Below are 27,699 nucleotides of genomic sequence, written 5' to 3' on the forward strand. Positions count from 1 at the left end.
AAGAACGGGACCCTGAGGAACTCCACTTGTAACATTTTTCCATCTAGAAGTTTTTCCATTTAAAACAACTCTCTATTTTCGATCAATCAAACCAATTACTAGTCCAACCTAATAGGCTACCACTTATTCCGTGTGAAGTTGATTTAGTAAGCAGTCTTTCGAGTTATATGGTTTCTTTTTAGTTTCTTTTGGGAGTAACGTTAGCTAGCTTCCATTCTCATGGGACATCTCCCACTATACTGGGTGGAGGATTTTCTTGCATGACAGAAAAATGAGAGTAGTGCTCAGAGAAAAGAATTCAGCTTAGGAGGAGGTGATTAGTGTAGTGCCACAGGGATCAGTATTGGCTCCAATTATGTTCGCTATTTATGTGAATGACATGGATGACGATGTGAAATGTTACATGAGCTTTGTAGATGATGCTAAATTACTGAGGAAAGTGAAAACTGAAACAGACTGTGAATCACCACAGAAACCTAAATAAGGTTTGGAAAAGGAGCCAAAAGTGGTAAGTAGACTTCAACATAAGGAAATTTAGCATATCGGAGTTTGGAAAAAGTAGTAGCTCCGATAATGTTCGCTATTTGTGCGAATGACATGGATGAAGATGTGAAATGTTACACGAGCTTCTTTGCAGATGATGCTAAATTACTGAGGAAAGTGAAAACTGAAACAGATTGTGAATCACTACAGAGACCTAAACAGGTTTGGAAATGGAGCCAGAAGTGGGACGTAGACTTCAACATAAAGAAATGTAGCATAATGGAGTTTGGAAAAAGTATATATAAAATATATATATATATATATATATATATATATATATATATATATATATATATATATATATATATATATATATATCAGGCCATTACAAAATTGGAACAAAGGAAGTACAGAAAGTGGAATCTGAAAAAGACCTGGGAATAATGATCTCAAATGACATAACACCTGATAAACAGAAACAAAATTGTTGGAGAATCTTACAACTTGCTAAGATCGTTAACAGTGGCTTTTACCTATTTAGATGAGGAATGGTTAAAAGAATATCAGTCACACTATTAAAGCCTAGACTAGAGTATGTTACGACAGTATGGTCACCTAGTACCAAAAAGAATATATAGAAAATTGAACAAATCCAGAGAGCAGCCACGAAAATGACCCCAACAATTTCAAACCAGTCATATGAGGAGAGACTGGCTAACTTGAAATTACCTACTTGGGAACAAAGAAGAGAAAGAGGCAACCTGCTGACCATTTACAGAATCATGAAGGACACAAAAGTCTTTGATAGAGAGGGCTTACTAAATTGGGATAAGAGAAATACAAGGGGACATGATAAGAAACTCAAAAAAGGATAGTTATAGAAGAGACCTAAAAAAAAAAAAAAAAAAAAAAAAAAATCCACACAGAGTGGCTGATATCTGGACCAAACTGGATGAAACAATAGCGTGTGGGAAAACTATACAACAATTTAAGAGAAAACTAGACACTGCCAGTTACAAAGACAGGACACCAGTATCATAGCTCTCCTTCGCGTAAAATACAACTAGGTAAATACACAGACCTGAGATGAACACATAGCCTGTGGTGACACTGGGGCAAATCCTTGATGGGCTTTTATCATTGTAAATACTAAAGTTAATCACATATAATTTCCGATAGTCGCCAAATTTCGTACTAGCTTCACCAGCAGTCTATATTCTCCAGGAGTTAGAGCGACTCCATGTTGGAGACTTTTGAAGATCCATTAGCTTTGTCGATAGAGCTCTGGCCTAGCGTCAAGCAAGGCCCCGTATCAAGTCCTGGGGTGACTGTCGGAAATTATATATGGTGAAATACGCTGTCACTAGTGATTCACTTCAGTATTTATGACAAAATCCTATCAGGGATTCACACCAGCTTCACCACTGTTCAGTTTGGGTCTCTATGAAAATTAAGTAACTGTTACCAGTCTACTCAGAATTTTTGGGATTTAGATCAACTCCAAGTTGGAGACTTTTGAATCTCCATTAGCTCATTTGGTAGAGCTTTGGCCTTGGATCAAGCAAGGCCTCAGTTCGAGTCCCAGTGTGACTGTCAGAAATCATATGTGATGAAATAAACCTTACTAAAAATTCAATTAAATATTTACAACAACGAAATACCATGAAAGATTCATACCAGCTTCACCACTGGCTATGTGTTGAACTCTGGTCTCTGTGAAAACTAAGGACCAGTTAGTAATCAACTTATATTCTTCAGGAGTTAGATCAAATCCCAAGTTGATGGCTTTTGAAGTTCCATTACCTCAGTCGGTAGAGCTTTGGCCTATCGTCAAGCAAGGCCCCGGTTTAAGTCTTGGAGCAACTGTCAACAATGTATACACACACACACACACACACACACACACACACACACACACACACACACACACACACACACACACACACACACACACACACACACACACACACACACACACACACACACACACACACACACACACACACACACACACACACACACACACACACACATATATGTATATGCACATGTATGTTGTATGTCTATATACACACACACACACACACACACACACACACACACACACACACACACACACACACACACACACACACATATATATATATATATATATATATGTATATGCATATGTATATTGTATGTCTATATATATATATATATATATATATATTATAATAAAGTAGTAGCTTCTGTCTGTCTGTCTGTTTGTTTATTTGTTTGTTTGTACGCAAACTCCTCTTAGGGCTTTAGAGATAGACCCCAATAACCATATATATTCTGATACCCTATCACTCCAGGTACTTAGATAACTATATCTTAGTATAAAAGAAAAAAAAATAGGGTTAAGGGTTAAAGTTAGGAGGGTCTATGGTGTGGGAACACTCCACTACTGTAGTATCCCCTTAAGTCGCGTATTATTTTTTGTGACTTAAGAATTAATATGATTAAACAAACCATTGTATGTGTCCATGAATATTATTTATATTTGTGAAATTAATGTTGCCACAAACATGATAGCTTTTGTAAGAAGAAAGCATGTTAATGTAAAATGATTGTATAATTTTACCAAATGTTGAAATATTGGTTATTCTTATTTAATTTTAGTGTGGGCGGAAATAGTTTATTCACAAACTCATACGTTTTTTGCAGATAAACCCCTATAACCATATATATTCTGAAGATAAATAAACTGGACACATTTCTTCACCTTTTAGCTGTAGACATTGTCAATCCACATGCACACACACATGCACATACACACGTACGCATAAGAATGTGTACATATGATATTTGTGTTTGTGTATGCATGTATTTTCAAATTAGGGTTTCCCAACCTTCGGGATGGGGGGGGGGTGCACACCTGGGAGGGGGAGTGTTTAAAGTTATCTAAGTCTAAATGAAAATATTCTTCTAAAAAACGCTGTGGAAGTCGGGGACAGGTGCTATTACGGTGACATTTTGTCCTAAAAATATTCTTGAAAAAGCGCTTGGGTAAGTCGGGGTCAGTTGGTATTCTTCTTCTTCTTCTTCTTCTTCTTCTTCTTCTTCTTCTTCTTCTTCTTCTTCTTCTTCTTCTTCTTCTTCTTCTTCTTCTTCTTCCTCGCCTTCTTTTTTGCGTTTTTCTTCGCGTTCTTCTTCGCATTCTTCTTCGCGTTATTCTTCGCGTTCTTCTTCTTCGCGTTCTTCTTCCTCGCGTTCTTCTTCCTCGCGTTCTTCTTCCTCGCGTTCTTCCTCGCGTTCTTCTTCGCATTCTACTTCGTGTTCTTCTTCGCGTTCTTCTTCGCGTTCTTCTTCGCGTTCTTCTTCCTCGCGTTCTTCTTCGCGTTCTTCTTCGTACTGGGGATCCCGTGTTGGGGTTCCGCCCCGAGGCCGAGGCCGAGGCCGAAGGGGAAAACGAGGGATTAGAGCGCGGAAAGCTGCGGCCGTAGGCCGCTGTTTCCGTAGCCAAGCCTCCGGCGAAGCCGGAGAGGGCGAAGCCCGCGGCTTGTATTTACTTATTTACTTAAAAATTATTTTGGTTAGGGTTAAGGGTTAAAGTTATGTGGTTTATGGTGAGGGAACACGCCACTACTGTAGTCCCCCCTTAAGTTGCGTATTATTTTTGTAATATAAGAATTAATATGATTAAACAAACCATTATATGTATTCATAGATATTATTTATATTTGTGAAATTAATGTTGCCACAAACCATGATAGCTTTTGTAAAAAAAAAAAAAAAAAAAAAAAAAAAAAAAAAAAAAAAAAAATCATGCGAATGTAATATGATTGTATAATTTTACCAAATGTCAAAATATTGGTTATTTTCATTTAATTTTAGTGCGGGCAGAAATTGATTATTCTCAAACTCCTAGGTTTTTGCAGATAAACTCCTATAACCATATATATTCTGAAGATAAATAAACGAGATACATTTCTTCACCTTTTAGCTGTAGACATTTATTGTCAATCCACACACACACACACACACACACACACACACACACACACACACACACACACACACACACACACACACACACACACACACACACACACACACGCAAAAGAATGTGTACATGATATTTGTGTTTGTGTATGCATGTATTTTCAAACTAGGGTTTCCCAGCCTTCGGGTAGGGGGCGCACACCTGGGAGGGGGAGTGTTTAAAGTTACATTTCATTTAAAGATAATTATTTTGGTTAGGATTAAGGGCTAAAGTTAGGTGTGGTATGGTTAGGGTAGGGATTATTCACGAACTTGCAGCAACGCGCGAGTAATTTGGCAAGTATATATATATATATATATATATATATATATATATATATATATATATATATATATATATATATCCACATATACATATATATTTCAGAGATGGGCGGGTTGCATAGATCCATCAATGGTGAGAGCATTGAATGTGATGAGCGATGTTGATAAGAGCATTGCTCTTTACAAGACTTTTTGATGACGTGGAGAGGAAACGGTCTCAGTTGCTAATCAGAATGTATTTCTCAAGGAAGCCTGCTGCTACCTCTATTGTCCCACCTGAACCTCAACCCAGGCACTAGACTCCTCATGTCATGCAGTTACACTCCACATCATCTCATCCAGTTATTCATCATCAGTAACTGCATGGCTAACTATCATCACCATCATCATCATCACAAGTAATAGTGCGCCGAAACTTACGCGAGTGGTGAGTGTTTTGTTTTTTCTACATGTATTTATTATGTTATTAAACCATAACATGTGCAATATTTCATACTGTTTTTGAGGTTTTATGAGTTATTAGGTTTATTTGTTAGGTAAAGAAAAACCTATTGTTAAGTAAACATTATTGTTACGTATGTGTACATGTAATATGCGCACCAAACATTCGCGAATTTTCAACTTTCTACTGTACATATATATATGTATATATATATATATATATATATATGTGTGTGTGTGTGTGTGTGTGTGCATATATATATGTATATATATATATATATATATATATATATATACATACACTAAAGAAAGTAAGTGCGGAAAAGGACTGTGAATTGCTGCAGAGAAACCTGAACATGGTCTGGGAATGGGGTAAAAAATGGGAAGTGAACTTCAACATTAAGAAATGTAATATAATGGAATTTGAAAAAAAAAAAAAGATTATCAAGACAATATGAAATCAGTGCAAACGAAGTGAAGAAAGTTAATTACGAAAAGGACAGTATGAAATAGGTACAAAGGGAGTAAAGAAAGTTAGTTACGATAGGAACCTAGGAGTAATTATCACCAAAGACATGTCCCCAGAATAGCATATAAACAAAATAGTGGGAGAAACCTACAATTTACCTAGATCAATAAAGGTGGCTTTTAATTATTTGGATGAGGAAATGGTAAAGAAAATTCTAGTCATACTAATAAGATCAAGAATGGAGTACGCTGCTACACTATAGACGTTCAGTACAAAAAATAATATTACGAAAATAGAAAGAATCCAAAGGGTAACGACAAAGATGGCCCCAACAATTTCAAAGTTGTCATACGAACAAAGATTGTTTAAATTGGAACTACCAACCCTGGAACAAAAAGGAGAAATAGGTGGTCTATTGGCCATTTACAGAATCATGGAAGGCATGGAAGTCCTTGACAGAAAATACTTATTAAAGTGGGATAAAAGAAAAACAAGGGGCATGAAAAGAAACTCAAAAAGGATATTTGTAGAATATTTATATATATATATATATATATATATATATATATATATATATATATATATATATATATATATATATATATATATATATATAAATCCACACAGAGTGGTGGATGTTTGGAAGATATTGAACGAAATAAATAGTGTGTGCAAACACCATACAAGAATTTAAGAACAAATTAGATATATCGAGATACAAAGATGGGTCACCACGAGCATAGCTTCCCTTCTCGTATAATAAAACTAGGTAAATACTTCTCCAAGGATGTTTCGACTGTATAATGAAAATACTTTTTAGCTCTGTTGCCACTATCACTTTCAGTTACCTTCTTTCTGTGATTAATGGTTTAATTCTGTTAACTGTTCCTTTAAGTTGTTTTGTATTCTTTCTTCCCTTCACTTTCTTTTCATCATCGTCTTAATGCAAGTTATCTACTCATCTGTAGGCCCCATGTCTCTTTCGTCCTACTTAGTCAAGTACCACTTAGTAGTAGGGTATTTAAAACGATTTAATTAATTCCTTGAGTTTCTTCACTAATTCTACAACTTAGTTTGATTAAGTACACCAGAGGATTCCCACCTGGGATCCCCAATCAACACTGCTCCGACGTCACTACTTAATTCATCCAATAATTTTGATCGTTACAAATAAGTGCCTCCCCTTAAGGGCGTGACTTTTCTTCCGTGTACCAATAATTTTTCTCCTCCTCCACCCTTTTCTCCAATCAGAAAGACTGTTACACTGTTTCAAGCAATATTGCTTACACAAGCAATCTTAGTCACGAAGCTGAATGGCTTAGTGTTTACATTTCGTCATATCAGCATTAATATCGATACACTAGCTTGTGTTTACAAACTTTAGACGGTGAGCCAGATTATGCAACTCTGCAACTCTGTCGCGGCTATTGTTTTCAAAACATCTAACTCGTAAAAACGAATTTCTCGCCACCTACCCCTCTATCTACCTACTTGTCTGCTACTTGTCTACCTTAATCTACCAGCCTCTTACAGGGCTCGGCAGCTACCTTTGGTCATCCCGACAATTATTTTCTACTACCCTCCTACAGGGCTTATAGGGCTCGCTAATATATACTTGGAAAATTATCATATACAAAAAGCTAATTATTTAAACTATTTCTGCATAAAACTGGGAAAATGGTATCATCAAAACATATGTAACACATATACCATTTCAAAGAAACAAGCAACCCCTCCAAAATATATAAATGTTAGTAGCATCAAAGAAAACAAATCAATCAGAAAAATGGTGAATAGCATACTTGTCAGAAACAACAAAAGCATAAATCCAAGTTAATTTCTTCGGTGGCGTGGGTTCGAATCTCACCACTGCCACCAGCCACCATTGTCGACCCCATCTAGAACTGTATTCATTAATCTCATGTAAGTTAATGGACTATTACATAACCCAAATGGCATTCGTTTGAACTCATAGTGTCCCATTGGAGTAGAAAATGCTGTGAACTCTCGTGAGTCTTCATGCAACTCAATTGACCAAAAAGCAGATTTGATATCTATTTTGCTAAAATATCTATTCTCAGTTCCCAAACTTCTAAGAATGTCCCCTATCACTGTTGATGGTAACCTGTCACGCATGGTGTGCTTATTCAATTCCCTATAGTCAATAACTGGGCGCATAGTACCACCTGATTTTGGCACCAGAATCAAAGGGAAGTTCCACTCACTTTTACTATGTTCAATAGTATCCTGCGATACCATTTCAGTGATCAGTTTATCTACAGTTGTTGATTTAGAATGAGGAACTCTGTAGGCAGGAAAATAAATAAATTGAGTCCCTGATTTTAATTTGATCTGATGTTTTGGGATAAATAGTGATGTCAGTAAGTTTGTAGATGACACTAAAATAGGACGCTTAATTAGGTCAGGAGATGACGCAGAGATTCTGCAGGATGATCTTAACAAGTTGTTCACAAGGTCGGTGAAATGGCAAATAACCTTCAATATCTCTAAATGTAGCGTGTTAAACGTAGGGCTACACAACCCCGAAAATAGATGCAGCTTAGGTAACATGTTTTTAGAGAAAACTGAGTGCGAGAGAGACTTGGGAGTTCTAGAGAGTCCGGACCTTAAAACCAGGAAACAGTTAATTAGCGCCAGGAATAAAGCTAACAGAGCATTAGGTTTCATTGCTAGGACGGTAATGAATAGAAGTGCAGAGGTAATTATCAAACTCTATCTAGCGATAGTTAGACTCATCCTTGACTATGCAGTACAGTTTGGTCTCCGTCCTATGGAATGGACATAAATTCACTAGAATCAGTACAGAGAAGAATTACCAAAATGATACATGGACTCAGAAATTTGCCTTACGAGGACAGGCTTAGGCACCTTAACTTACACTCTCTGGAAAGACGCAGAGTGCGGGGTGATCTAATAGAGGTGTTCAAGTGGATCAAAGGCTTTAACAAGTGTGATGGAAACAAGGTTATCATATTAAAACAACAGGGCAGGATTCGTAGTAATGGATTTAAACGACAAATTTAGATTTAAGAGGGAAATAGGCAAGAATTTGTTTATTAATATGGTGGTCAACGAATGGAATAGACTTAGTAACCATGTAGTGAGCGCTGAAAATATCTGTTGTTTTAAGAAACGGTTAGACAACTTTATGGATGGGGATGACAGGTGGTGATGGATTCGGAGCTGCCTAGTGTAGGCCTTATGGCCTCTTGCAGTTTCCTTCATATTTATGTTATTATGTTTTAAAACAGTTATTTTGACTAAGGCGTCACCGGCTAAGCAATTGCTTTATTGTGTTTCACGAGCAAAGCAACTAAGCTTTCATCCAACTCAGGGCAAGTAGTAGGTTCTAGTGGATTCTTGTATTTCCTTTTTAATTCGAACTCTATTAGTATGTGGTCACTCTTCCCAATTGGTGTCTTTTATTCCATTTTATCCATAATTTCAGGCTCTGACGTAAATATTAAGTCTAGTCTCGACGGATCTTCATTGTTTCTATATCTGGTATTTTCTTTTAACCATTGAGACATTGTGCATTCAATGGTCATGTCCAGTAGTTTATTTCCCCAAAGGTCCTCTCCGCCTTTCACTGTCATCTCGTCGCAACATATTTCTTTCGAGTTAAAGTCACCCATAATTACTATGTATTCTCCTTCTTCTAGTACTTCATCTAATGCATGCTTTGTGTGTTCCAACATCTTGGAATGATCACTCTCAGTCCAAGAATATGTTTTTGGGGCACATATATCACTACAAACTTTTTACTTTTCATGTCACTGTTTTCAACTTTTATCATAATCAATTCCACATTATTTTTTCCTTCTGCTATCTTCGTCACATTAAAGCCTTTCTTAGACAAAATCATGACTCCTCTACCCTGTTTTTCCTTTCTATTTTTTTTTTTATCCAATGATTGTCTAAACCTTGTCCCACATTATTTGGTGGTAGTGGACCTTTTAACTTCGTCTCCACAATTCCCATTATATTCGGTTTCTCTTCTGCCAGATAGTCGTTTAATTCGTTTAATCCTGAAATCATGCCATCCATGTTGATATACGTTATTCTTATTTTTTCTCCTCCTCTTTTGTTTATTGTGTTTTTATATAAAAAAAATTAGCCTCAGGTCTAGTACTCTCTCTCTCTCTCTCAAAAAAAAAAAAAATCGTTCTTTTCGGTCTGTTCTCTCGTTATTTTATTTTTATTTGCTTCATTTCTTAGTGTGTTTTCCTTCTGTTTTCCACATCGCTCATTTCTTTTTTCATCCATACATTTTTGTAATTTTCACTTTTTGCTAAATTTGCTGTTTTTGATAGTACTTGAGGCCTTAGTATAATTTTTAATGGTCTATTTTTTCTATGCACTTCAGAATTTCTTTTGCAATTTCTTTCTCAATTTCTTTCTCCTCTTTTTCTCTTAGGTATTTAGCTACATGATGTTTTTCTTTAACACCATAAACTACTATACACTTTTTTGTCCACTGTGTCCCTGACCCAATTATCTTTCTCCTTAATTACTTTAATTACTATTTCTTTCGCATTCTCTTCCACTTTTTACTGTAGTATTTCTTTAAAAGTTATTTTCTGGTTTTCTTGTTCCACTTTCCATTGATTTTTTATTTCTCGGAGAGCTGTATCTTTTATTGTTTCTCCAACATTCTCGGTCACCACTTGTATTTCTGTAATTGATTGTTATTGCTTATTTTACTGTGAAGCCAAGCAGGCTGTCACTCTAATAAATTATGAAGTTACATACGTCATTTAATTTCAAAATAGTTACAAGGCAATAGTATACAGACAGGAGACTTTCTGGTCCATGATGGATTGGATACTAAGTACAGATAGTTAAACAAATCTTATTAACAAGCAAACCAAACAATTGACAGACATTACAGCACACTGCTTGGGTGTTTATCTAGATAATTTTTCAAAATTAATCTACTCATTGACTACATGGTTGGCAAAGTTGTTTCTACACACTTTTAAATTAATATAAATCTACATCATAATAATTTGGGACTATTATTTGTCTTGTAATTTGTAGCTGATGTAAAAATGTCATTATTTCTGATATGTGATATGTGATTTGCATTACCATTGGGCTTGATATTGTCCGCATTTGTACGAGAATAACGAGGTGTCATTCAGGGGTATCGATAAACAAGATATTGGTGGTAATAGTGAGGAACACGTGATACAAATGCCAGTATTTGTTGGATATGCCAATAATGAAAATGTCAAACAGACTAAGATTATGCATTTGGTCAAGGAGTCTCGAAATTGTGGTATATTGGATACTGGTTGTTCAACTACAGTTAGCAGTCAACGGTGGTTGGATAATTTTTTGAACAACCTGTGCAATGAAAAGTTGGCCATGGTGAGAGAAGAAAAATCTAGCTGTACATTTACGTTTGATGATGGCGTAACCTATAGATCCATTAAGCGTGTAATACTTCCATGGTGGAATGGAGGAGTGAGATCTGAGCTGTAAACCGATATTGTTGAGTGTAATCTTTCACTTTTGATTAGGAAGCAGTCAATGGAAAAATGAAAAATTGGTTCTTGATTTTTGTAAGGATTCAGGGATTATTATGAATAAATGGGTGAAGTTAAATATATCATCGTCAGATCACTACATGTTACCACTGTTCTTGTGACTAGAACCAGGGATCCAGAATATGTTACTGATTTTAACGGATAGCAGTAAACCTTTAAAACTTCATCATCAATTTGGCCATCCGGGTGCGGAAAGATTAATAAGGATGCCACGAAATGCTCTAATGTTGGAGAGAGACATGAAAAAACAGATTAGAAATGTTACTGAAAATTGTTAGGTGTGTATAAAGTATAAACGCCCAAAACCTAGACCAGTTGTCAGTGTGTAGATGGCAGAGAAATTTAATGACGTAATTGCAACATGTCTGCTAAGACAGAGGTTGGATTTCATTGTTTGGTGCTCCAAAGAAACTTCTCTCTGACAATGGCCTTGAATTTAATAATAGTGGCATGAGAGAACTTGGCAATCTGTTTGGTGTTAGAATTGTAACCATTGCTGCAGAGAGTTTGTGGAACAGTGGCACATGTGAACGATAGAATGCTATAATTGGTGACACAGTGCTACAAGTATCTCCTACAGTACCTTGCTGTCCACCCTGTCGTAAGCCTTTTCCAGATCCATAAAAGCCCAAAATCATCCTTACCTTTTCCTATAGCTTTCTCACATATCTGTCTTACCACACAAATCTGATCTACACAACCCCTACCTGTCCTAAAACTGCACTGTTCCTCACCTTTGTTCCTCTCCTAACCCTCTCAATCAAGACCCTCCCATAAGCCTTCCCAACTACACTTAAGCTGATCCCTCTGAAACTACTACACTCACACTTCTTTGTAAAGCGGAACTATACAGGCACTCCTCCAGTCCTCTGGCACTCTACCCTCTCTTAAACAAACATTAAGTAACCTCATCAGCCCGTCCACAAAAACTGTACCTCCTTTCTTCAGACATTCTGCATGGCATCCATCCAACCCAGGTGCCTTACCTGCTCTCATAATCTTAATAGCTGCTTTCACTTCATCTTTCCCTATTTCTCCTCCATTTTCCTCACTCATCACTTTCATTTTCTTAGCACTTCCCACTGCAACTACCTTTCCAATCTTGGTCTTAGCAGTGTGACTAATATATATATTTTTTAACATTACTTCATCCAAGTAATTAAAAGTCACCTTCATTGATCTCTAAATTGTAGGTTTCTCCGACTACTTTTTCATATGCTTGCCTGTTGACATGTCTTTGTTGATAACTACTTCTAGGTCCTTTTCGGAGCTAACAGTTTTACTTCCTTTGTACCAATTTCATATTGTCTTATTTTCTTATGGCAGGATCGGAGGAGGGATTGAGGAAGTTGGTGGCAGAGTTTGGGAGAGTATGTGATAGAAGAAAGCTAAAGATAAATGTGGGTAAAAGTAAGGTGATGAGATGTACAACGGGTGAAAGTGGCAGTAGACTGGAAGTGAGCATTAAGGGAGAGCGACTGGAGGAAGTGGATAGTTTTAGATACTTGGTGCAAATGTGGCAGGAAAAGGTGGAGTGAAGGTGGAGGTAGAATGTAGATTGAGAGAAGCGGGTAAATGCCTTGGTGGATTGAAGAGTGTAATGAGGAATAGACATTTGGGAATGGATGCGAAGAGGAGACTGTATGAAGGAGTGATTGTGCCAACAGCACTGTATGGGGTAGAAACATGGAACCTAAGAGAGGAAGAGAGATGGAGTTTGAATGTGTTTGAGATTAGGTGTCTGAGAAGTATGATGGGGGTTACTAGGCTAGATAGAGTGAGAAATGAGGAGGTGAGGAGGAGAACAGGGGTGGAAAGGTAGTTGGGAGATAGGGCTGATGAAAGAATATTAGGATGGTTTGGACACATGGAAAGAATGAGTGAAGAAAGACCAGTAAAAGAGGTATGGAAGGCAGATGTGGAAGGAGTGAACATGAGGGGACGTCCTAGGATGAGGTTGATTATGGGGTAAGGGGGCTTTGGGGAAGAGGGGAATGTCTGTTGAGGAAGGACGGGAGAGGACAGAAGACAGGGGTGAATGGAGAATGGTTGTATATGGATGATGTTGTGGTTGCATGAGGTGGAATGGGCGGGTGGATGGGGATGAGGTAGTATGTGTGAGCAAAATTTGACGCAGCCTGAAGGGATTTCTCCCCGTCTTCTCCTTTTATGCAATGGGGGGACGGAGAGGGGGGGGTCGCCGATTTAATGAAGCGGCCTTGCTGTGGATGTGCTGTGTCTTGCGACACTGCTTCTGACCCAGGGGAGTGGAGAAGGTGCAGGGATGACCCGTCATCCAGGAGGTGCTAAGATAAGAGGGAGGGTGGAGGGTTGTGGAGTGTATTCAGGGATGGAATGGGTGGAAATGATTTTATGCCTTTTCCTTTTTGGCTACCTCCCTTGTAAGGGGGAAAAAGCCTTGATATATGTATATATATATATATACATATATATATGTATATATACATACATATATATGTATATACATATATATATGTATATATACATACATATATATATATATATATATATATATATATATATATATATATATAATCAAACATTACCAGAGCTAATGCTGAACCTTGTGGGACTCCACTTATCATTTCTTTCCAGGTCGAGTTATTATCTCTAAGTACCACCCTCATTTTTCTCCCATGCAAGAAATCTTCCATCCTCTTAAATAACTTTCTTTGTACACCTCCTGTTGTTTCGAGTCTCTCTGTAAGTGATTCACAGTCCTTTTTCTGTACTTACTTTCTTTAGTCCCCGTCTGGGGGTATTGGCTGCATGTTATTGTGGGAAAGTAGCATGCAGTTGATACTTTAGGGTCTATATGGGGCGCCCCTACGGACCAGAGTCACATATAATTTTGTCTGTGATAGAGGAATACTCTGTACATTGAGAAATTATGACACTTTTATACTACGACTGTCCCTCCGTTATGCTGTCCCCCAACCCCTTGTTACTGTCCTGTACCATTTCTCTGAATATTCATTTCCTTTTTTCGCCTACCTACCCTGTGGTGGGGGCAAAAGAATACTGCCACCAAGTGTTTCCAATTGAGTCGTAAAAGGCGACAAAAAAGGGACGAGGGATGGGATTAGGGGTTCTACTACCTGTAGCCCCAAAAGGGGACATTCCTAAAAAAGAAAGTAAAGGCATAAGAGGGTCTGGGAGTTTTCCAACCAGTACCCTAAGGTTTGGGTCTTTTAATATGCGTGGATGTGGTAGAGATCAGAGTAAAAGGGAAGAGATGGGCAGTATGTTTGTGAGAAGAAAGATGGATGTACCTGCTTTGAGTGAAACTAAAATGAAAGGAAAGGGCAACTTTGAGTTTGGGAGTGTAGCTGGGAGGTACTCAGGAATGAAGAGGGGACGAGGGAGAGAAGGGGTGGCTATACTAGTAAGTGAAGAGATAAGTAAGCGGGTAGTGGAGTGGAAGGAGGTGTCATCAAGGTTGATGTGGATGAAGATGAAGATAGGAAAGGAGATGTGGGTTTTTGTAAGTGCGTATGGGCCTGGTAGTGAGAAGAGCTTAGAGGAAAGGGAGGCTTTTTGGGTAGATATAAATGAGTGCATAGAGGGATTAGGGAAAAATATCAATGTAGTTGTATTGGGAGACCTAAATGCTAGGGTAGGAAATGAACCAATTGACGGAGTGATTGGGAAGTATGGAGTTCCAGGTAAAAATCGTAGTGAAGAATTGATGGTGGAGATGTGTCTTGAAAGAGAGTTGATAATAGCAAATACAGTGTTTAAGAAGAAAGTCAAGCATAAGTACACATGGGAGAGGGTGGTGGGTGGAAGGGTGGCAGATAGAGCGTTAATGGACTATATAGTGGTAACCAGGAGTATGGTAGGAAGAGTTAAGGATGTACATGTTCTTAGGGGAGAGAGGGGGGGAATATCTGATCATTTCCTGGTGGAAGGAAAATTGAGAGTGGAGAATAGGTGGAGAAAGAGGAAAAGGGCAGAAGGTAGGGAGGTACTTAGAGTGAACTTCTTAAATGAGGAAAAAAAGGAGAATGAGTATAAGAAGAACTTGAGAGAGGAGTGGGAGAGAGTAAAGGATAGAGTAGAACTAGGAGTGGAGGAGGAATGGGGATGGTTCAAGGAGGGAGTCATAAGATGTGCAAAGATGGTGTGTGGAACAAGGAGGGCGGGAGGAAATAGAAGGAAGGGTAGTGAGTGATGGGATGAGGAAGCAAAGAAAGGTGTAAAAGAGAAGAAGTAGGCATTCATAGATTGACTACAAATTAGGACGAGGGAATCGTATGAGAGGTACAAAGTAAAGAGAAAGGAGGTTAAGCATAAGATAAAGGAAGCAAAGAGGAGAGCAGATGTGAAATGGGGAAAGAGTATGACAGAAAATTTTGAAAGTAATAAAAAGATGTTTTGGAAGGAAATTAAAAGAGGAAGAGCAGGCCAATCAAGTAGAAAAGAAAAGGTAAAAGGTGCAGATGGAGAGATGATAATGGAAGAGAAGGCAGTGAGAGGAAGGTGGGCAGAGTATTTTAGGGAGTTGCTAAATTTGAATGAGGATAGGGAGGGAAAGGTAGTTGCAGTGGGAAGTGCTAAGAAAATGAAAGTGATGAGTGAGGAAAATGGAGGAGAAATAGGGAAGGATGAAGTGAAAGCAGCTGTTAGGATGATGAGAGCAGGTAAGGCACCTGGGTTGGATGGATGCCATGTAGAATGTCTGAAGAAAGGAGGTACAGTTATGGTGGACTGGCTGGTGAGGTTATTCAATGTTTGTTTAAGAGAGGGTAGAGTGCCGGAGGACTGGAGGAGTGCCTGTATAGTTCTGCTTTACAAAGGAAAGGGGAACAAGTGTGAGTGTAGTAGTTACAGAGGGATCAGCTTGTTGAGTGTAGTTGGGAAGGCTTATGGGAGGGTCTTGATTGAGAGGATTAGGAGAGGAACAGAGGGAGTAATTGGTGATAAACAGTGTGGGTTTAGGACAGGCAGAGGATGTGTAGATCAGATTTTTGTGGTAAGACAGATATGTGAGAAAGCTATAGGAAAAGGTAAGGATGTTTTTTGGGCTTTTATGGATTTGGAAAAGGCTTACGATAGGGTAGACAGGAAGGCACTGTGGGAGGTATTACAGATATATGGGATAGGAGGAAAGTTGTTAAGAGAAGTCAAGAGTTAGTATGAGAGTAGTAGAGCTTGTGTTAGGATTAGAAATTGAGAAAGTGAATGGTTTGAGGTAAAGGTGGGACTTTGTCAGGGATGTGTTATGTCACCCTGGGTGTTCAATATTTACATGGATGGGGTGGTGCGAGAGGTGAATGCAAGGGTAGTGGGTCAGGGGTTTGAGATGGTTAAAGAATATGGAGAAAAGTGGGAGGTGAGCCAGCTGTTGTTTGTTGACGACACTGCGCTTGTAGCAGGATCAGAGGAAGTTAGTGACAGAGTTCGAGAAGGTGTGTGAAAGATGAAAGCTGAAGATAAATGTGGGTAAAAGTAAGGTGATGAGATGTACAAGGAGAGAGAGTGACAGTAGTGAGCATTAAGGGTGAGAAACTGGAGGAAGTGGATAGTTTCAGATACTTGGGTGTGAATGTGACAGGAAAGGGAGGAGTGGGGGTGGAGGAAGAATGTAGATTGAGAGAAGCGAGTAAATGCCTTGGTGGATTAAGAAGTGTAATGAGAAATAGACATCTGGGAATGGATGCTAAGAGGAGGTTATATGGAGGAGTGATTGTGCCAGCAGCAATGTATGGGGCAGAAACATGGAACATGAGAGAGGAAGAGAGAAGGAGTTTGAATGTGTTTGAGATGAAATGTCTGAGAAGTATGATGGGGGTTACTAGGATAGATAGTGTGAGAAATGAGGAGGTGAGGAGGAGAACAGGGGTAGAAAGGGAGCTGGGAGATAGGGTTGATGAAAGAGTATTAGGATGGTTTAGGCACATGGGAAGAATAAGTGAAGAAAGATTAGTAAAAGAAGTGTGGAAGGCGTAGGTGGAAGGAGTGAATATGAGGGGGCGTCCTAGGATGAAATGGATGGATGGGGTGAAAGGGGGGTTTACAAAAGAGAGGAATGTCTGTAGAGGAAGGACGGGAGAGGACAGAAGATAGGGGTGAAAGGAGAAGGGTTGTGTATAGATGAGGCTGTGATGCATGAGGGGGAGTGGATGGGGGATGGGGGTGAGGAAGTATGCATGAGAATAAATTTGACGCAGCACAAAGGGATTTCTCACCGTCTTTCTCCTTTCCTGCATGAGGGGACGGAGAGGGGGGTCGCCGAATTTATGAAGCGGCCTTGCTGTGGATGTGCTGTGTCTTGCCACACTGCTTCTAACCCAGGGCAATGGACAGGATGCAGGGATGACCCGTCATCCAGGAGGTGTCAAGATAGGAGGGAGGGAGGAGGGTGGAGGGGAGTGGAATATATGGGAAATGAAATGGGTGGGAGTGATTTCTATGCCTTTTTCTTTTTTGGCTACCCACCGTGTAAGGGGGAAAAGCCTTGGTATATGTATGTACTTTGTTTAGTATTTTGCGTCACCTACAAAGAAGTTCATATAACATTCTACACTTTCATCCATGTCATTTATATATATATATATATATATATATATATATATATATATATATATATATATATATATATATATATATATATCAAATATTATCGGAGCTAATACTGAACCTTATGGGATTCCATTTATCATTTGTTTCCAGGTCGAGATTTTATCTCTGAGTACCACCTTCATTTTTCTCCCATGCAAGAACCTTCCATCCACTTAAATAATTTTCCTTATACACCTCCCGTTGTTTTGAGTTTTCTTAATAGTTTTTTGTGGTATTTTATTAAACACCTTTTGTAAATCCAGGAAAGCACAATCTGCGTGTGTGTGTGTTCATATTGGTCTTTGGATCACGTGTTGGACTCGTGTATGTGTGTGTGTGCGTGTGTGTGTGTGTGTGTGTGCGTGTGTGTGTGTGTGTGTGTGTGCGTGCGTGCGTGCTTGTGCATATATCTGCTATAAGATCCTCAAATTCCTTGACGAATATTCCTATCCAACATTGGCTATGACTGTCAGATGCATGATTGAACAGATGATACTTACGACTTTTTGTAAGATGTCATCGGGGACGTTTCTTGGACTCTTACAAATGGCATAGACAGAGGAGTGACTGAAGATTACTGGAGCTTTCGTGACTTCAAGGGCGACTCGCATCGTAGCCTGTGATACATGAGACAAATCTACCATCAAACCCAGCCGGTTCATCTCTCGTATCACCGTCTGAAAAAAAAAAAAAAAAAAAAAAAATCTTAGTAAGAGTAGGTAATGTTTGAGTACATGAAAGAATATATTTGTTTTTTTACTATATTTGGAACCCAGTTTTTCATATGTGTATTATATATATATATATATATATATATATATATATATATATTAGTATATTTTGGCAGTAAATTTTCTTGTAGACATGTCTTGTTAAAGACCAATGCTAATTCAGTTTCAACTATCTTCTTAGTTGTTTTTTCCATTCTTCTTATATGTTTCTTATAGTCCAGGGGTAGATTAAACACAAGTCTACCGAGATCCATGGTATATTGACACTAATTATATAAATACAATCGCAAGCTTTCGGTTGTTACATACAACCATCTTCAGGCAGATAAAATGACAGGAAAAGGTCCATGTCAATTATGCTAAGGAGTTACAAAATGACAAGGCTTTATGGTTCCAGTGAGGTGGAATTAGGAGAGGTTCGGGTCAGATCATAATGACTGCGGGGGTGGGAAGCTGGACGGTGAGGTGGAATTGGGAGAGGTTCGAGTCAGATTGTAATGACTGGGGGGGGGGGAACTGGACAAGATGTCCGTTGATGTTGTATGTCATATGGTCGAGGGAAATTTTGTCCTGGTGTGACGGATTCTTTGTTTAAGAGTAAGGTGCCTAATGTGTTTGTTTGTATGTTGATGATTGGTGTGTGTTGTGAAATGTAGACTTTCTCCAGGATGTGTAGTTTTTTGTGATTGTTACAGTGTTTGAGTATTTTGGTATTGTTAACTAGGTCTTGTCTTGTTGGATTTCTGTTGTGATATTGAGTCATATGTTTCCGTATGCTACCATCGCGGGCATGCATTGTGAGCCTTCGGCTAAGTGAAGTAGTGGTAACACCAATATAATTCATGTTAGGCAGAAGTTTGCAACCTTCCTCGGAGCAGGAGTATTGGTATACCACATTCGCTTGCTTTAGGGTGTTGTTATCTTTTGTATATATATATATATATACACACACACACACACACATATCTATATATATATATATATATACATATATCTATATATATATATACATATATTGAGACATTCTGACAGGTTGATGTAAGCGGAATAGGAAACACAGGAGTCTTAGTCTTGAGTTTATTCCTGACTAGTTTCGCAGGTATGCTTTTTCAAAGGAATATGTGTACAAACGGGCTGTGGGCATTATATACATGGGGTGGACCTCACCACCTCTCCGAGTTACCATAGTTGGTGGCGAATGTGAACATCACATTGTGGCTCACGTAACAATGAAGACATTTTTACAATTAAATATGATAACACTAATACCAAAGAAATTATTAATAGAAAATGTAACAATAGTAATGATAACGATGAAGATAAATATTTAAATAATAATATTAACAATAATAACAAAAATGATAGTAGCAATACAGGAAATAATAACAATAAAATAAAAGTAATAATAATAAAAACAATAATAAAAATAAAAATAAAAATGATAATACTAATAACCAAGAAATAAAAATTTATTAATAGTAATATTGACAATAATAGTGAAAACAATGATAATAAAAACGAAAAATTTAAATAGTAACAATAATAATAACAATAATAATAATAAAGATAATGAAAGTAATAATAATAAAGATGGTAATAATAAAAATAAAAATGTAATGATAAAATTATAAATATAATGATAGAAAAAATAAATAAATAATAGTTATAATAACAATGATAATAATAAATGGTAACAAATAGCATTAAAAGAATAAATCAGGATAAAAAGATGGGGCAAGGTAGCATGGAGGAACTTCAGAGTGAAAGGAAGAAAGCTGGAGAGGGTAGGCCGAAGTGGGAAAAAGGTATCTTGGAGGGCAAGTGTCTTGGAGGGCAAGTGTCTTGGAGGGCAAGTGTCGCGGTAGATTTTGTCCATTTCGAGTCACCAGTTCTCTTGTTTGTGTTTTTGTGGTTGGCAATGTAAAGTGATTCAATTATTTTCCGTTGTTTCTTGTGTAGTCCTTTATATATATATATATATATATATATATATATATATATATATATATATATATATATATATATATATATATGCTAATAAGAACACGGGTACGTGTGTTCACTTATGCAAAGTAGACCACTTGGAAAAAAGAAACTAACGAAGCAGAGCGCTTTCGTATATTACATCTTCAGTGCAACAAGTACATAGTAAAAGAAATGCATAGATAATATATACATGAAAAAAGGAACAAGGACAGTTTGAATAAGGGTAGCGGACAATTACCCCCTGGAGGGCGGAAGGTCAATGATGATGGGGCGACATCAGGTCACAGTCGCCAGGGTCAATGCTTCCACTAATAACAGTAGGGCGACATTAGGTCATAGTCGCTGGGTTACATTTTACCTGATATTATCTTACTAATTTCTTGACAAATAAAATGATCAAGTTTATATAACCTCTTGTGTAGGTTGGAATTTTGATCACTGGTAGTATGAATCAAACTACACTCTATTAAGTTTCTTGCTACTATGTTGTTGGTATAATAGATTGCCTGGGCATTACCCCAATCAACTGGATGATTATTTAATTTGATATGCTTGAATATTCCACTAGAATTGTTGCCATCCCTAACATTTTTCTTGTGTTGTTCAATTCTAATGTTTAAGTGTTTGGCAGTTTGACCTATGTAAAATTGATTACACATTTTGCAAGGAATTTTATAAATGCATCCTTTTTTAATTTCAATACTATTGTTGATGAGTTTATGTTTTACTGTACTATCATTTTTAAAAACTACATTTACGTTAAAAATGATAGTACAGTAAAACATAAACTCATCAACAATAGTATTGAAATTAAAAAAGGCCTTATCAGTGTGACTAGTTTTTTATTAACCATTTTCTGTCTAAGTAGGTAAAAACCACCTTTATTGATCTTAGCAATTTGTAAGATTCTCCTACAATTTTGTTTATCTGTTTAGCAGGAAACATGTCATTCGTGATGGCTACTCCCAGGTCTTTTTCAGATCCTATTTTCTTTACTTCCTTTGTATCGATTTTATATTGTCCTGGTATTCTTTCTTTACTTTTTTCAAATTACATTGTGCTACATTCCTTAATATTAAAGTCCACTTTCCACTTCTGACTCCATTTCTAAGCCTTGTTTAGATCTCTCTGAACGATTCACATTCCTTTTCAGTATTCAGTTTCCTCAGCAATTCTGCTTCATCTGCAAAGAACCTCATGTAATATTTTACATCTTCATCCATGTCATTCACATGAATAGCAAACATTATTGGAGCCAATACTGAACCCTGTGGAACTCCACTTATCACCTCTTCCCAAGTTGAACACTTTTCTCTGAACACTACCCTCATTTTCCTTCTATGCAGAAAATCCTCCACCCAGCTCAGTAATTTACCTTGTATCCCCCCTATGGTTTCCAGCTTTCTTAATAATTTTTATGTGGTACTTTATCTATGGCTTTTTATAAGTCTAAGAGAGCACAATCAGCCCATCCATCCCTTTCCTGTATTATATATATTAGTCTTTAGTAGAAACAAATGAAGTTTGTGGTACATGATCTTCTTTGTCTAAATCTAAACTGTCTCGGTTTTAGTATATTGTGTTCTTCCAGATGTTTTACCAATGTGTTATTAATAACTTTTTCACATATTTTGGTTACAGTGCTAGTAAGGGAAACTGGTTTGTATTTTTTTGGGTCTTCCTTGATTCCTCCTTTATATATTGGTACAATATTGGCATTTTTCCAGTCCTTTGGTATTTTTCATTCTTTGAGTGAGCAAATTACTAAATTATATATTTTGTCCAATAGATCTTCTTTACATTCTTTTAGTATCCAATTTGTAATTCTGTCTGGACCGTGTGATTTCCTGACATCAAGATTCATTTAATGTTCCCTTATTTCTTATTGTGTTATTATTATTCCCCTCATGGTGGGTGAACCTACTCCACGCTCTTCATCCCAATGCTGTACATTTTCTGTCGTGAAAACCGACTTGAAGTAATTGTTCATAACTTCAGCCATTTCTAAATCTTCTGTGTGTTCTATATTTCCATGACGTAGTTCATTTCTTGTTTGTTTTTTATTTTACCATTTATATATATATATATATATATATATATATATATATATATATATATATATATATATATATATATACATATACATAAAATGGCTTAGGTTGTTTTTTACATTTTTCTATTATGTCTTTTTCATATTTTCTTTTTTCCTCTGCGCACTTTTGTATATTCATCCTTTTGATATATATTTGCCACTCCTAACGAGTAAAGTAAAAATGGAAGATAGTATAGGCTCTAGCAATCGTCAAGAAATAAGATTTAGTATTATTTGGGAAGAATTAAAAAGTACGAATGATGTTCAAATACCAGACTTTAGGAGAGCAAATTTTGAGAAGATGAGAGACTGTATAAGACATTTGATCACTTATGGGACCGACCCAGGTGGCTGTGATGTGGTCAGGTACACAGTCAGTCCGGGTCACAGAGGGTATGCGTACTTTGTGTCGGGTCACTTGTGGGCGCGGGGTCAAGAGCCCGATCAGCGATTTGGATGAAATGTATAGTAACCTAACAGGTTTAATTCTAAATGCACAAAATAAATTTATTCCCCTCAAGTCAATATGGAAGAATAGTAATACTCCCAAATGGATGACGGACAGGCTGAAACATGAGATCGGAATAAAAAGAGGACTTTACATAAGAATAAAAATGGAGAAACATACCTTAGATCCAAATATAACGGTATGGCGAGACTGGTTAAAAAGAATACGTGCACAATGAATCGTAACTATAAAATCAAGGTTGCCAGATAAGCGAGATCCAGCCCGAAGGGCTTCTTTCATCTCTAAAGAAAACGAAAATAAGGTAAGGACAGACCAAATTCAAAATGACGAAAATGTCATGATAGAATCGAAGGAAAAATTGAGTGAGGCATTTAACAAATATTTCCCCTCAGTGTTTACTAAGGAGAGGCTAGATAAGGCACCTGACTGCGATACAGTTTTCAGGGGGGACGAAGAAAGTAGACTATCTAATATCATCATTAGTAGGGTAGAAGTAGTCAAGTAGATTAGCAGACTTAAAGCTACAAAATCCCAAGGTCCAGATGAAAAATTTCCGAGAGTGCTTAAAGAGTGTAAATTTGAAATCTGCGACCAGTTAACAGGAATATTTAACAAGTCAGTAGACACTGGTTTTGTGCCTATTGCTTGGGGGTAGGTAAACGTTGTTCCTGTTTTTAAAAAGGGATATAAATCGTCTATATGCAACTACAGGCCAATCACTTTGACATCTGTTATAAGGAATATGCTTCAATCAACAATAGTTAATGGACTCAGGGAACACATTGAGACACATAATTTGATCTGTGATACACAGCATGGTTTCTCCAAGGGTAAGTCACATGTAACTAATCTTCTATCCTTTTACACTAAAGTATATGAGACGTCAGATAACAATGATAGATACGATGTCATTTACTTTAGCAAAGCGTTCGACAAAGTGCCCCACCAGAGACTACTAAAATAAAATCAAAGTCGATGGTATAGGAGGAAAAGTGTTAGAATTGATTAGAGCTTGGATCAGTGACAGAAAACAACGGGTCACCATAAATGGTGTAAAATCCAATTGTGGGAATTTTTTTTTAGTGGAGTCCCCCAGGGGTCAGTTTTGGGTCCCTTATTGCTCATTATGTACACAAATGACTTGGAGAATGGGATTAATAGTGATGTTAGTAAGTTTGAGGACGACATTAAAACTGGACTCCTAATTAGGTCAGGAGACGACGCCGAGATTCTGCAGGATGATCTTAACAAATTGTTCACATAGTCGGTGAAATGGAAAATGAACTTCAATATCTCAAAGTGCAGTGTGTTAAATGCAGGGCTACACAACCCCGAAACTAGATATAGCTTAGATAACACGTTTTTAGAGAAAACTGAGTGCGAGAGAGATTTGGGAGTTCTAGTGAGTCCTGACCTTAAATCCAGGAAACAGTACATTGACCCCAGTAATAAAGCTAATGGAGCATTAGTTTTCATTGAAATAGACTTAATAGCCATGTAGTGAGCGCTGAAACTATCAGTTGTTTTAAGAAACGGTTAGACAACTTTATGGATGGGGATGATAGGTGATAATAGACATAGTACTGCCTAGTGTAGGCCTTATTGTCTCTTGCAGTCTCCTTCATTCTCATGTTCTTATCTCCCTTTCCACTCCCGCTCTCATCATCATTTCTCACTCTAACCTAATAACCCCTACTATAATTCTTGGATATTTAAGATTAAAACATGAATATGTATCTATATATATTAAAAAAAATGATGGTGATATGGTTTAACGTCACTAACTCCTCCCATCGAGAGGCTACGACGGTACTCCTTACAGAGGACTTTGTAGCGTGGAATTTAATGAACCATGACCTTGAATTAATTTTACCAGTGGCAGAATTCGAACCATCATCCCCTCAACCTTTGCCTAAAGTAACGACGCCCTAACCTGCTCAGCCATACAAATGTAAAAACATATAAACGTAAAAACAAAACCACAAAAAACATGGAAACATAAAAATATAAACATCAAAACATAACAATAAAAACATGAAACAAAAATATAAAAACAAGAAAACTTAAAAATTTAAAAACAAAACCATAAAAACATGAAAGCAGAAAAAACATAAACATAAGAATATAAAAAATAAGAACACAGAAATATACAAACATAAAAAATCATTAAATATGAAAACGAACGTGAGAAAAAATAATCATAAAAATATAAAACAAATAGAAACAAAATATATATATACATACTAGGGATGTAGCCAAAATACAAAGGCATAAAATGCATTCCCACACATTCCATCTCCTCATCCTCCACTTCCATTCACCCCACTTCCCTTCCATTTATCTTAGCTCCTCGTAGATGACGTGTCATCTCTGCATCTCGCCCGATTCCCTGGGTAAGAAGCAGTTCGGCAAGACACAGCATATACACAGCAATTTAATTGGCGATCCCCCCTCTCCATCCCCTCATGGAAAGAGAGAGAGAGAGAGAGAGAGAGAGAGAGAAGACGGGGAGAAGTCCCTTTGAGCTGAATCAAATGATTTTTTTTACATACTCCCTCATCCCCCACCCCTACCCACTCCCATGCATCACAGCATCATCCATGCACAACCATTCTCCATTTACCCATCTGTCTTCTCCCGTCCTTCCTCAACAGACATTTACCTCTTTCCCAGTGCCCCTTTTACCCCATCCATCCATCTCATCCTTGGTTGCCTCCTCATGTTCACTCCTTCCACCTCTGCCTTCCATAGCTCTTTTACTAATATTTTTTCAGTCATTCTTTCCACGTGTCCAAACCATCCCAATTCTCTTTAATCAACCCTATCTCCCAGCTCCCTTTCCACCCCCACTCTCCTTCTCACCTCCTTGTTTCTCACTCTATCCAGCCTAGTAACCTCTATCATACTTCTCAGGTACCGCATCTCCAACACATTAAAACCTTTACCTCAAACCACTCACTTTCTCCATTTCTGATTCTAACTCTCGTAAAAAAATTTGATGGCTCTTAACAGGTTTCCTCCTATCCCATATATCTGCAATACCTCCCACAAAGACTTCCTGCCTATCCTTTCATAATCCTTTTCCAAATCCACAAAGGCCAAATAAACATCCTTACCTTTTCCAAAAGCTTTCTCATATATCTGCCTTTCCACAAAATTCTGATCCACGCAACCCCTACTTATCCTAAACCCACACCGTTCCTCACCAATTACTCCCTCTGTTTCTCTCCTAATCCTCTCAATCAAATTCCATAAGCCTTCCCAAATACACTTAACAAGCTGATCCCTCTGAAACTATTACACTCACAATTGTTCCCCTTTCCTTGTAAAATGGAACTATACAGGAAATCCTGTCCTCCGGCACTCTACCCTCTTTTAAACAAACATTAAATAACTTAACCAGCCAGACCACCATCACCGTATCTCCCCTTTTTCAGACATTCTGCATGACACCCATTCATCCTAGGTGCCTTACCTGATACCATCCTAACAACTGCCCTCACCTCATCTTTCCCTATACATTTTCCTCATTCATCACAATAATTTTCTTAGTGCTTACCACTGGATCTACCTTTCCTTCCCTACTCCGTCTGGAGTGTTGGTTGCATATTTTTATGGGGTTAAAAGCTGTTGAATAGCATACAGCTGGTACTTTAGGGTCTATATATGGCCCCCCTACAGACCAGAGTCACGCGTCATTTTGTCTGTGATAGAGGAAATTTCTATTCATAGAAATGAGGATACTTTATTTTACTACGACTGTCCCCCCATTATGCTGTCCCACCACTCTTGATACTATCCTTTACCACTTCTCTGAATATTTATTTTCTCATTTAGCCGATCCCTGTGGTAGGGGAAAAGAATACTGCCACAAGTGTAAGAGGCTGGTAGATAAAGGTAGACAAGTAAGATAGAGGGGTAGGTGAAGTTGCATAATCTCGATTTTCGTCTAAATTTTATAAATAACCGCTAGGGACCAGATTTTAATGCTGATGTGACAATATGTAAACTAAACCATTCATGCATCGAGATAGTGATTGCTTGTGTATTGTGTAAATAATTTTTCTTAAGACGTTGTAACAGTCTTTCTGATTGGAGAAAGGGTGGAAGAGGAGAAAAAATTATTGGTACACGGGAGAAATGTCAGACCCTTGGGGGAGGCAGTTAATCCCATTTTTAAATCAACCAGATTTAAAGCCAGTGACGGGAATTAAGGAATCTATAGAAATAGATAGGAAGATAACAAATATACTTTAGATAGCGAGGTAGAGCTCATAAAGTCTCATATAGTGAACTCAACTCAGATGTTCAAGAAATCCCAGAAATCACTAATTTATCAGCTACAAATGAAGTTTTGATAATGGTGGAAGGTGGCGTAATAAAATTGACATTATTACATTCCAGAGCAATTAACAGGATAGAAGTCATTGTAGATTCTGAAAATTTAACCATTCCAGAATCAATTAGATTAAAAGGTTTGAAATCGGACTCATGGATTTATAAGTCAAATAAGAACATGATAGAAATATTAGTGATTATTACTTTGAATAAAGGCATAGTCTTAAAAAAATGTACAC

General features: G+C 37.5%; 1 protein-coding gene across 3 annotated transcripts in view; it reads right to left on the bottom strand.

Annotated features, from left to right (window-relative positions):
- LOC143038817 (dipeptidase 1-like) overlaps nucleotides 1–27,699 on the bottom strand; it is a 959,386-nt gene that overhangs the window by 131,491 nt on the left and 800,196 nt on the right. For all 3 annotated transcript variants that reach the window (XM_076208382.1, XM_076208381.1, XM_076208383.1), the window contains one exon: nucleotides 18,345–18,521. In XM_076208382.1, coding sequence (XP_076064497.1) covers nucleotides 18,345–18,521 — 177 coding nt within the window. The remainder of the gene's footprint in view (nucleotides 1–18,344; nucleotides 18,522–27,699) is intronic.

Source organism: Oratosquilla oratoria, chromosome 25 (assembly GCF_046742065.1).
Source record: "Oratosquilla oratoria isolate Oo_2021 chromosome 25, ASM4674206v1, whole genome shotgun sequence".
Lineage (NCBI taxonomy): Eukaryota > Metazoa > Arthropoda > Malacostraca > Stomatopoda > Squillidae > Oratosquilla > Oratosquilla oratoria.